The following is a 13,015-nucleotide window of genomic DNA, read 5'->3' on the forward strand; positions in this document are numbered from 1 at the left end:
GGAAGGTTCAGGCAGAGGGTAAAAAAAATACAAATCCATATCCACTTACCTGGGGCTTCCTCCAGCCCGTGGCATGCAGGAGGTGCCCTCGCCGCCGCTCTGGAGGCTCCCGGTCGTCTCCGGTGGCCAACCCGACCTGGCCAGGCCGGCTGCCAGGTCGTTCTCTTCTGCGCTCCAACGACGGGCTCTTCTGCGTTCCACGTGGGCGCGCTGACGTCATTGGACATCCTCCGGGCTGTACTGCACAGGCGCAGTAGTTCTGCGCCTGCGCAGTACAGCCCGGAGGACGTCCGATGACGTCAGCGCGCCCCCGTGAGGCGCAGATTGGAGCGCAGAAGAGCCCGACCTGGCAGCCGGGCCTGGCCAGGTCGGGTCGGCCACCGGAGACGACCGGGAGCCTCCAGAGTGGCGGCGAGGGCACCTCTTGCCTGCCACGGGCTGGAGGAAGCCCCAGGTAAGTGGATATGGATTTTAATTTTTTTTACTATCTGCTTGAACCTTCCCTTTAAGAAGTGAAAACAGGGAAGCTTCTAAGAAGAAAACAGTATTGGCTAGACAGTGAGCCAATTACAATTCTCTTCTGTGATCTCATCAGTGGGCGGATCTCTCACACCCCCTGATTCCCCCCAGATATCTTTATAAAACCATGCCATACACCTAATGCAGCATGGAGGGGCTCAGTGAAGGTGGCAGCAAATGTGTGGAGGTGTCTGATTGGGTTACACAGGGCATAAAAGGAGATCTGCCCGGCCTCATAGTCCAGATATATCCTGACTCTATCACTGGGGATCCCATCAGGGAACTCGGTCTCTTCACTATTATGTATCACTGAGCACTCATTATCATCCCTGTACAAACCCCAGGACTTGTTATTATCTCCAATCCGTGACTGATCTCTCCTCCTGGCTATACTGGGGTAACACATCCCGACTCTCCAGCTATCTGATCCCCCAACATCCACTTCCCAGTAATGTCGCCCTGAGGAGAAACTCCGGCTGCTCAACACCTGATTATAATCCTGAAATCTTGCTCGTGTTTTCCAGCGCTTCTGCCATCTATCTGCACAGGATGCAGTTTTCCTGTCATCCGATATATGTAGCTTATTATGAGCTGTGTTTACATCCAGTAATATGTCCGCATGCTGTATATAGATATAGATCCCTCCAGTTACCCCAGACATGATATCAGATATTGCTGTGTGTAATGTGTGTGAGATGCCGGCCACATCCAGATCCCCTCCATCATGGAGCTGCTTATCATGTCTGTCCTCCGTGTCACACAAGTCACCTGTGTGTGATTCCTGTAAGAAATTCAGTGGATCAGTCATGTTACACAGCTCCTCAATGTGACGCATCTTGCTGGATAGCTCCTCCTTCTTTATCTCCAGCTGCCTGATGATGTCATCATAGGATTGCACCTGCATGGTGATGTCACTCAGTACTCTCTTTTCCAGATCCTCCAGCCGTCTCCTGAGGTTTCTAAACAGGGCAGTGACTCTCTCTGTATCACCATCTGCTTTTTCTTGTGCTTTTCTCCTGCGTTCCTCCAGACTCTGGACTCTTTTCTCAGCCTCATGTGTCTCTGTCATCAGTTTCTGCAGATCATTTCTCAGCTTCTTCTTTTTCTCCTCAGAGGCCTCATCCAGTGACCTCATCTTATGTCCTACATGTCCCCCAATCACATAGCAGGACACACAGACACAGGCAGCATCCTCAGTGCAGTAATACTTCAATAGTTCCTTATGGACGGAGCATTTCCTGGTCTCCGGGGAGGTGGTGGGGACACATAAGATGTGTTCTGGTGCCTTGCTGTGGACTCTCAGGTGTTTATCACACAGAGAAGCATCACACAGCAGACAGGACATAACAGCTGGTACAGGAGAGTCCACACAGTAAGTACAGCGGACTCCGGCCTCCTCCTGATCTGGCTGAGTAGACAGGACATGTTCTGCTATGTTTCTCAGAGCAATGTTTGTCTGCAGTGTTGGCCGCTCCATAAACTCCTCTCTACATTCAGGACAGGAATAGCCTCCAGACCCCTCCTGTGAGTCCAGCACACGATCAACACATTCCCGGCAGAAGTTGTGGCCACATTTCAGGTTTACAGGGTCTGTATAAACGCTCAGACAGACGGGACACTCCAGCTCCTTGCTCAGAACAGCAGACGCCATCGCTGGCAGCAGGACAGGAAATGAAAGTCTCTGAACCTTTGGAATCTAGTAAAACCAGTTGTGTCACCTTTAGTACAGAGGCTGAGCTACAGTTTGTTTTATATCAGAGCCTTTTGTGTCAGATTAAGGTAGTCAGTCTCATACTTCCCCATGTTCTGATGCTAAAGAGGAGCACATTTTTGAGCAAAAATATTTAGGCAAAGAAAACCTCTCCCCAGTTCCCTAAAAAAAAATCCAGTTATGACGACTGTAAAAATATGAATGAAACACACACCGTCTTTCAGGGGCATTGACTGTGGGGCTCCCTGCTAAACTTTCATAGTACCCCCACCGGCAACAATCAACTGATCCCCAACAGGAAGTGAGGCCCAGACGATATCTTTTCCTCCTCTTACCTTTTCCAGCTTTGGGACCCTTATAAGCTCCCTCTGAAGCAACTAAGTCCTCCTCTGCCTCTGTCTTAGTCCTCCCCACAATCCGATAAGTCACACAATGTGCAGAGAATCTTGGACTGAGGAGAAGACAGAGAGGACCTAGTGGATGCAGCTGCCGGATCAGTGAATAATGGCGCACAGCGCCTATGCATAAAAATGGCACCGCATTAAAAAGATACGCTTATCGCTATTTATCGTTAGTACTGCATAATAATGGCGCACAGGGAAAAAAAAGAAAAACGGCACACACTAACGTTATTTATCAATAGTGGCACACACTAACGTTATTTATCAATAGTGGCACACACTAACGTTATTTATCAATAGTGGCACACACTAACGTTATTTATCAATAGTGGCACACACTAACGTTATTTATCAATAGTGGCACACACTAACGTTATTTATCAATAGTGGCACACACTAACGTTATTTATCAATAGTGGCACACACTAACGTTATTTATCAATAGTGCCGTTCATTTGCCAAACAGCAGACGTTATTGCCCACAGTAACATTATTTATCAATAGCGCCCTACATAAGCCAAACTGCAGACGTTATTTAACTGCAAAACGGTGAATGGATTTAATGTAACACTGTCAAGGTTAGGGTTCGCCACCACTGGGGGGTCTTATGGTTAGGCACCATCAGGGGGGTCTTAGGGTTAGGCACCACTGGAGGGGTCTTAGGGTTAGGCACCACCAGGGGGGGTCTTAGGATTAGGCACCACCAGGGGGATGGTTAGGCACCACCAGGGGGTTAGGCACCACCTGGGGGGTGGTTAGGGTTAGGCACCACCATCGGGGTCTTAGGGTTAGGCACCACCAGGGGGGTGGTTAGAGTTAGGCACCACCAGGGGGGTGGTTAGAGTTAGGCACCACCAGGGGGGTGGTTAGGGTTAGGCACCCCCAGGGGTGTCTTAGGGTTAGGCACCACCAGGGGGGTCTTAGGGTTAGGCACCACCAGGGGGGTCTTAGGGTGAGGCACCACCAGGGGGGTGGTTAGCTTTAGGCACCACCAGGGGGAGGTCTTAGGGTTAGGCACCACCAGGGGGGTCTTAGGGTTAGGCACCACCAGTGGGGTTTAGGGGTTAGGGATAGGTACAGAGAGGGTTCTGTGTGTTAACGCTAAATAACAATAAGGCTTTAACGTTAAATAACAATAAGGCTTTAATGTTAAATAGCGATAAGCGGCAAACGGATTAGCGGCAACACCGTGCGCCATTATTCGCAGGCGCCATTTTCAGATGGATCCGCAGCGGCAGTGCAGCAGGGAATCAACATCTGAAGACGTAAACCCCAGCACTACTTCTGCACTGATATGTATGTCAGATAAAGAGAGGATAAGCGGCAACAGCCATCGCCCTCTCCCCCCCCAATCCAATTGAAAGTAGTTGAAGCCTCTCACATTCCCAGGAAGCCAGAAAGCACCTCCAAGATCTCTGACAGCAATAGAGATGTCGCAAACATCAGATTTTGGGTTCACGAAACATCCAGTCCGAACATCCGGGAAAAGTTTGGATTTGGGCAAACCACCATAGACTTCAATGGGCAGGCGAATTTCACAGACTATGAAAACTGTTTCTGGCCATAAAAGGGATGGAAAACTAGTAACTTAATGTAAGGGTTATGCCCGCTTCACACGCTTCACACAGACCAAACTCTGACTGACCAAACCCGACGTTTAACGCACCACAAAGAGTTGTTAATAGTTGAGACTCTCAGGATTTAAACGTTAGTCCTCTCGGCTGCAATCCTTGTGTAGTGGTCACCGTGCGAATGTGCGCACATCGGCGAGAGTGCAGGCCATGGCGGTTTTCTAGCCGCTTATGGTCGGGCTGAGGTAGCTCAATAACAGTAAAGTGACCCAGAAAACAGTGGTTCTGTAGTGTTGGACTAGTAGGCTTTATTCAATGATCACCTGAGGTGACCAAAGGTTTTGCCAAAACGTATCTAGCCGATCGATCAAATTTGATCTGTCCACAATGAAGAAACTACCTTCTCCTCTTGTGTGTGCCCCTAACACACTCCTATAGGTCATTACTTTATTGTGATATGCAAGCCCCCTCACCACGACAAGGTAACGATCATGAAGGGGAATTGACATCGTGTACATGCCTTTTTGTTGTTGTTGGTGCAGCAGCCACGGTTCAGCACCATAGATCACAAAAATTAGGCATGTACACATGGTAGAAAAAGTATTTTTTACCGGCCGCTGCAATAGCAGCAGCCTTACAAATTCAGGAGCCACCTGTGGGGTGGAGTCCTGGAGTCCTGGTCTAGACACTGTCGGTGGTGGCGGAGAAGTCAGTCAGACAGTCAGACATGCGGCGTGCAGAGATGCTGAGTGGGGACTAACTTAAAAGTCTTCGGGCAGGCAGTAGCCCTCCGGGATCCATGCCTCATTCATTTTCATAAAGGTGAGGTACTGAACACTTTTCTGACCAAATCGACTGTGCTTCTCAATCTCAGTGACAAATCCCTCCTGCTGCGCTGAAGGTCCTCTCTGACAGGATGATTGAGGCTGGGGAGAAACTGATCTTAACTGATGGGTCCTTACAAGCAGCTCTCCTACAAGGGACACATGAACTTACTGTTACCCTGAAATTCATATTTTTCCATATTTCACGCTTTTGTAGACAGGATGAACATACAAACTTTTCAGACGTTATGTTATCCAGGAAGTTTCCAGACAAACCGGATCTTTAGAACCTGGAGTAATACGGGTTCGAAGTAACACAGTACTAATACTCATGTAATAATATTCATGTCACAAATACGGATTCAGAATGCCTTACTGAATGCAAATATGCAACCCATTTCTTGATATGACTCATGGGCGTGTTGGCTGGCTGACCCCAGGTGCCGATACATGCGGTCTGACAGTGCCACTAGCTCCTTTTGACAAGCTCCCCCTGCTAGTTTCAAGAACTCGTCTCCTCCTCTCTGTCTCACCATCTGAACTGCCCCCCTGTTCTTCATCTCTTCTTGCGGGCACCCACGTGACATCCATGGACACATCGTCATCCTCATCAACTGCCTCACTTGTATCAGACACCTCCAAAAAGGCACCAACAACGGGTACTACCAGAGCAGGGACAAGGTCCTCCAGCACCCAAGGCTGAGACATCAAAGTGCGCCCCTCCATCCCTCCCACCCCAGCTGTCACACACTGATTGCTATTAGACTAAGAGGGCCACAGGGCCCACAACCTCCCCAACACCTTAATATCTAGTTATCTGGCTTGCAGTCACTGCTATGTATCCCCTTTTCGTAATTCTTTCTGCTTCATACACAATTAGGAATGACAGCTGAATGAGTTGTGCGCCCCCTCCTACACTGCGCCCTGAGGCTGGAGCCTCTCCAGCCTATGCCTCGGCCCGTCCCTGGGTACTACATCATATATTGGTAGGTGAACAGAGGCACCAGAAGGATAAAAGTACATAAAGGGAGGTGCTCTGCTTGCTATAACTGAATTGCTGTTGTTTATCCCCTGCTTATTGCATGAAGAAGTGGGCTGTGCCCGCGAAACGCGTTGCATCTTTGGGGTATTTTCAATAAATGTGTATATCTAAACATTTACAGTCCTTGGTGTCTGCTTTAACGGAGGCGAGTCCACCACTTCCTCCCAGCAATTTTTTAAAAATTTTATGTACTTTTATCCTTCTGGCGCCTCTGTTCACCTACCAATATAGTTGAGTCCACCCCAGGTGGAGGGGTGATCTACCCCCTTTCTTCCTATCTACAGAGAGCGACTTCTTAATCCTGAGTGAGGACAGGTCTAATCTCCTCACCTGCCTAATGAGTGGTTACCTAGGTGGTAACCCGTGTTTGTGAGTATTACCATCTCACTGTTTCATTTATCCAATCAATTTTGACATACTACACCATATTGGGCTCTCGATTTCTCTTCAACTTTGGGTACTACATCATCATCATCATCATCCTCACACCTTACATCCATGTGTGTACTGACGCCTGACTGAGACATATCAGGTGGTGTAACATCCATATCGCCTTCCTCTTCTGCCAATAATGGTTGTGCATCAGTAAATTCATCACATGTGTGAATACTTCCTCTGACATATCAAGTGGAGCAGCTGCGGTGCTGGTGGTGGTGGTGGCTGCCGGGTGAGTGGTAAGTTGTTGTAGGGTGCCCGAATCAGAAGAGGAGGAGGATGGTGCGTCAAGGTTCCATGTGGAAGCTGTAAAAGGTGGGGTGTGCTGTGCAAGCCAGTCAGCTTCCTCTGAATTTTGGGTGTTGTTGGTATGTGCCCTCTGAACACTGAGCATTCTTCCAGGGACAGGAAATCACAGCAGCACGACCTCGAGGACCCCTGCGGGGTGGCCTGCCCCTGCCTGTCATTTTTTTATTTGGGGTACTGTGCCTGCAGCAAGTGAAAAATAATGCACTTGAGTGTTACTGTGCCTGCAACTGAATGGGCCAACAATCGCAGCAGTGCACGCAGCTCTGGGTGTCAGTGGCCTGTGGAGTGTCACACACAGAGAAATGCAATAGTGCTATCAGAATACAGTCTAAACTAATGCACTGGAGTGCTACTGTGCCTGCAACTGAATGGGCCAACAATAGCAGTAATACTGTGCACAGCTCTGGGTGGGTGCCAGTGGGCTGTGGAGTGTCGAACACACACACACACACACACACACACAAAATACACAGCAGAACAATGTAGTAGGCATTGACAGCCCTCAAAAGAGCTATTTGGGGTGCTTGCAGCCAGAGACAGAATGAAACATGGCCGACGCAACTGTGTTTTTATAGGGGGGGTGGGGGGGGGAGAGGTCCATGAGGGAGTGCAGGCTGATTAGCTGCCCTGTGCCTGCTGACTGTGATGTAGGTTGGTCAAAGTTTAGCCCAATGATAATGTATGGGGGCGGGTCGAACATGACATGTTCTTGTCACATGACATGTGCTTGGCGCGAACAGCTGATATCCGCCGGGTACTGTCCGCCGGCAAAGTGTTCGGGTCAACACTACCTCTGTTCTGGGCGGGCAATATATTTACATTGTGCATACATCAAAACATTCCTTAGTTCCACCACTGGCGGAGAGATGAGTGATCCTTAGAGCTCTGCTACTCACTCTGCATCCGGCCCTCCTGGCGGTTTCCATGAGTGTAGCTCGGGGGGTTACCGCTAATTGCAGGAAAAATAAACCCCGAGCCTCACTTGGGGATACTGCCAAGGGTGAAAAAGCTGCAGCAGTACATCTTAGCTCACTCAGAGGATTCTCCCTCAGACTGCACCAGTCCTGAGAATCCTTTTTATCTCTTCCTGTTTTCGAAGGAAATTGCACCTTCTTAAAGTGTCTGAGATGGTTCTGCATGATTTCTACAAACAGCCTAAGATTTTCTCTTAGACACTTCTATTGATAAATCTGCCTCAGTGAGAATAAAAACCTGCAAGGGTTTATCTAGGGATGTCCCGATCTGGCAGTCAAGCAATTTGTCAATCTCATTATTTATCTTATGAAAGGGAACCTGACCTGAGAGAAATACGGAGGCGGCCATCTTCACTCCTTTACAAATAATGCTGGTTGCCTGGCTGCCATGCTGAGCTTTTGGCTTTAGTTGTGTTTGAATCACAGCCCTGCAACAAGCATGCAGCAGGCAGATTCCCACCAGAGTCACAGCATCTGATTCGCATGATCATTCCGGGCCAGTGAGTAGTGATAATCGTAACCTGCTAATTACGATTTCTTAACCTCTTGAGGACTGCAGTGCTAAACCCCCCTAGTGACCAGGCCATTTTTAGTAAAATAGGCCACTGCAGCTTTAAGGCTAAGCTAAACGGCCGCACAACACATCACACAAGTGATTCCCCCCCCTTTTCTCCCCACCAACAGAGCTCTCTGTTGGTGGGGTCTCATCGCTCCCCCCATGTTTATTTATTTTTTAATACATTTTATTGTTATTTTTTTTTTAAACCCTGTTTCTTTAAAATTCCTTCCTCCCTCCCTGTCTCCCCCCAGCCGGCCAATTACCGCGACCGCTTCTGCCTATGAGAGCCGATCGCTCTCTTGTCCCCCAGGGGGACAGCTGTGTCACACGGCTGTCCCCAGTGCAGCGCTGCTGCTGATCGCAGCGCTGCACCAAGTAAATAGACGGCGATCACGCCGTCTAATAGTCTCCCGAGCGGCAATAGCTGCTCGGAGACTGAAGGCGGGGCGGAGCTCCGGCCCCAAGTAGGAGATGCATGCGCAGTCTGCGGGTGATCTACTGCATTAGCTGGTCCCAGGACTTTACACCAATCGGCGTTAGGCAGTCCTGGGGCTGCCGCCGCGGCCATGCCCATCGGCGTGACGCGGTCGGCAAGAGGTTAAATTTTGAATAACATTTTGCAATGACGGCCATACGTAATTATGATTTGGAAATTCACTTAATTTTGCGTAATCCATTCGTAATTTTCCGTATTTTTGGGTGATTAATAGCAAAACCTCCATACACGCTACTGTCACCAAAATTGCTATGTATGTTAAAGTGTACCAGAGATGTCCTTAAAAGAAGATTAGTCGCATGCCGTCCTCTCGTGGTCTGCCGCTCAGCCGCGATCAGCCCCGGTAACTGGCTCAGTTGGGTTCAGTCACGGTCTTCTGCGCATGCACAGACCTCCCACACATGCGCAGCAGACCCCGACTGGACCTGTTACCGAGGCTGATCGCGGCTGAACGGCAGGCCGCGGGAGGATGGCGAGGGACTCACACATGTTTATGCTGCGGATGGAAGCCACGGGTGAGTATCAGAGTTTATTTTTAGGACATCTTTGGTTTACTTTAGGGGGAATGCTGGGAAGAAATTAAAAAATTATTTTTTTCAAAAAGACCTTGTAGTTTTTGAGAAAACTGATTTTATTATTGCAAAGTAAAAATGTTTTTTAATCTCAAAAAAATTACAGCTTTAAAACCATTTTTCCTTTGCAAAATACGTAGCTATTTTGGTGGCGATATCATGTATGGGGTCTTTGCTATTAACCAGACCCAAATTAAAGTGGACCCAAATTAAAAATACAAGATTTCAGAAATAAAATCTATTTTCTAACTTATAATAATAAACAGCAGCCTTTTTTTCAGCTGCAGGATGACAAATATAACATATTTTACATTTATTGGAGGAACCTCTCCCTTCCTTTTATATTGCCGGCACAGAATCCGGCAGACTGGTTAAGGAGATAAAAAACAAAACACATGCTGCTACTGATGATGTCACAGGGGAGGTGATCTTAGCTTGTGTGAGATTTCACATAGACCACGTGAGGGAGGGTAGCTGATGACAATCACACCCATGATCTACAACCTCCTACTAAGCTCAAAAGTAATGGCTGCCACCTGTATAACACTAGTTAGGAAAAGAGAAGGGTGAAAAGCATGCACTGAAATGCTCATAGGCTTGAAGGAGTGTTTATTTATCTTTGTATGTGTCAGAGTGGTGCAACTAAATATTTTGAATTAAAAAAATGTTTGGTTTGGGTCCACTTTAAGCAAAACGTACACACAATTGCAAAGTCAAGGTTCCCGATTACGGTTATAAATTAATTTCCAGGATTTCGGATTACGATTTTGCATTGTGATTGTGAATTATGAAGCCAAATTACGACTATGTGAAATTCGTGCTCATCACTACCAGTGAGTGACATAAAGTATTAGAGACGGCGCATCAGCACAGAAGTCGGGCAACCGGCATTGTTTATTACAGGATGAAGATGGCTGCCTCCGTATTCCTCTCACTTCAGGTTCCCTTCAAAGTAATACTGTGAGTTTAAAGGACCGCTATTGTTAAAAAATGTAAAACTTAAAATACATGTAAACATATACAAACAAGAAGGATGTTTCTTCCAGAGTAAATTACTCTCCTATGATTCTATCACTTACAGTGGTTAATATAATCCTGACGGAACTGGCAGGTTTTTGACTAGTCCATCTCTTCATGGGGGAATTCTCAGTATTTAATTTATTCTTTACAAAAGCACTCCCTGTAAAGGATCTGTACAAAGATGCAGGCTGCCCCCCTACCTGTTTTCAGACTACTGTATTTTGGCAGTTGGACGGAGCAACTCTCGTTCACTAAGTGCTTTTGAAAGTAATGAAAACTCTGAGAATCCCCCATGAGGAGATGGGCTAGTCCAAAACTGTCAGTTCTGTTAGATTTCTACTACCTACTGTAAGTGACAGCAACACAGGAGAAAATTAATTTACGGCTCATTTTACTCTGAAAGACACGTACTTTGTGTTTGTATGGGTTTACATGTTATTTTAAATTTTAAATGTTTTCGCAATAGTGGTCCTTTATGTTTCTTTCAAAGCACATTTTACTCTGGGAGGAATTAACTTTTTTTGTTTTTAAATCTTTTTATTGTGACACATATACAACATATCAAGACCAATACATTTACTGGCCGCATTTTAACAATAGAAAAAAAAGTTTTTATTTGTGTTTGCATGTATTTTAAATGTTACAGTTTTTCATGACAGTGGTCCTTTAGAAGTAGAGAAAGTCCCATAATTACCTCAGAGGAGGATCCTCCAGAAGCTTCCCATGTCCTCCTCAAGACCAGATGTCTATCAATTTATTTTGGCCCAAAATAATCAATTTTTTCTCAATGATAAATGATAAATGATCAAATATTATGCATTACCAGTCACCTGAAATTTTATATAGTTAACATATTTTTTTCATACATGTGGCAATGGCCACACTTTCACCTAACACTTTACACTTTCCTCTTATTATTAAAAACATTTAGAAAACATAATATGTGTATCTGATCTACAAAACGGCATCATGGTGGCAAAACCAATGATTGCAGAGCTACGAAGAAAGTCCAGACCAAAGTTTCAAGATGGGTGAGATAAATATTTGATAAGTCCTAGTGAGATCTGAAATGTAGAGGTGTCATGTGGGCATTAAATCTTCAGATGCCATCAAGGAGAGAACATTTGAACCGTAGGTGGCAGTTATAAGCATGAAGACCAGTTCTGTGTGACTCCAAATCACAGATGCCCCGTTTAGTTCAAACGCTAACTTAGAAAAGAATGCAGACTTAGTGTCATGGTGGGGCTACATTGCCAATAACACGTGAAATGGATTAAGAGTTTTCTCTACCCTAAGGGCCCATATATCACAGCTCTGATAATCAAATGTAGAAGAGAAGAATCAAAAATTTAGCTTTGTCCAGTGGTGAGGTCAATTTCAGAGTTTCTTGTAAAAGTTTTTCTCAGGGTATCTCTGATTTCCTTCATTTTTATGCCGTAAATGAATGGGTCTCCGACTCCTGGAACAGCATAGCTTATGAGGCTCACCATGTTCTGAACATCGATTAAAATGGCTGATCCGATTCGATACACAATGGAGCAAGACACACCAGAAACGTATGTCAGCATGGCCGCCAACAAATGCGCACTGCAAGTTTGCCAAGCCTTCTCCCGGGCCTTCCCCACCACTAACTTCATGATGGTGTGTAGAATGGTGAAGTACGATATCGAGATGATGGTTGCATCAAACCCTGTTAAGAGGATCCTCACCCAAAGACCAACAGCGTGAACTGTGGTGAGATCTCCACACCCCAAACTCAGGAGACTCATGTTTTCACAGGAAAAATTCAAAATGATATTGGATCCACAAAACTGGACCCCGGAAGCAAAACCGATGATCACAGAAGCAAGAAGGAAACTCCGGAGAAGACCAAGAAGGATGAACAAGGTCAGTGTTTTAGTGGATATAATGTGATGGTAATGAAGGGGTATCATTATGGCCACAAACCTGTCAAGGGACATCAACAGCAATATATTTGACTCATAAATTCCAGCGACGTACATAAAGAACATTTGTGTGAGGCACCCAACCAGAGTCACTTGGTCCATTTCCAAGACTAGAGCAAGCAGGAACTTAGGCATGAATGCCATGGCATGGACTAGGTTTTGGGAGCAAAGCAACAATATGAGTATGTACATGGGCGAGTGTAGAGCCTTCTTCATGCAGATTACATACATTATGGTTCCGTTACCTATAAATATTACACTATAGGTGAAAACCAAAGGGATGGCAATGAGGTATCTGTATTGTAGTACCCCAGGGAATCCGTGGAGATGGAACTTAGTGTGGGAGAAACTTACATTTCTGGTCAAGTTTTCCATGGATGGTATTAGTAGAGATGCTAATTATTTTTCATTATCTATAAGAAAAACAAGGTTAAGAAGTCAAGTCAGGTTTATAAATCATTGCAGTTATCTTTTGTTTATAAATCCTTAACATATTACACACCACTATACATTACATGGGGATAGCAAATGCCAAAACTGTATACATAGCGTCAAGTATAAGCTATGACACAGAAGGAGCTCTGGTTGAACTCGATGGACATATGTCTTTTTTCAATCCAAATAACTATGTAACTA

At 46.0% G+C, this 13,015-nt stretch overlaps 2 protein-coding genes across 2 annotated transcripts; both read right to left on the bottom strand.

The window, feature by feature from the left end:
* Positions 1–491: 491 nt before the first annotated feature.
* Positions 492–2,171, bottom strand: LOC137542304 (E3 ubiquitin/ISG15 ligase TRIM25-like). The gene has a single exon (XM_068264129.1). The coding sequence runs from the start codon at positions 2,168–2,170 to the stop codon at positions 608–610; it is 1,563 nt and encodes a 520-aa protein (XP_068120230.1). The 5' UTR covers position 2,171; the 3' UTR covers positions 492–607.
* A 9,611-nt stretch (positions 2,172–11,782) lies between these two features.
* LOC137544592 (olfactory receptor 52L1-like) lies at positions 11,783–12,754 on the bottom strand. The gene has a single exon (XM_068265689.1). The coding sequence runs from the start codon at positions 12,752–12,754 to the stop codon at positions 11,783–11,785; it is 972 nt and encodes a 323-aa protein (XP_068121790.1).
* Between the last annotated feature and the right edge of the window lie 261 nt (positions 12,755–13,015).

This window comes from Hyperolius riggenbachi, chromosome 2 (genome assembly GCF_040937935.1).
Source record: "Hyperolius riggenbachi isolate aHypRig1 chromosome 2, aHypRig1.pri, whole genome shotgun sequence".
In the NCBI taxonomy this organism is placed as follows: Eukaryota; Metazoa; Chordata; class Amphibia; order Anura; family Hyperoliidae; genus Hyperolius; species Hyperolius riggenbachi.

What these genes read in the sequence shown, in the direction of transcription:
- LOC137542304 (XM_068264129.1), bottom strand. Translation starts at nt 2,170, where the DNA reads ATGGCGTCTGCTGTTCTGAGCAAGGAGCTGGAGTGTCCCGTCTGTCTG.
- LOC137544592 (XM_068265689.1), bottom strand. Translation starts at nt 12,754, where the DNA reads ATGGAAAACTTGACCAGAAATGTAAGTTTCTCCCACACTAAGTTCCAT.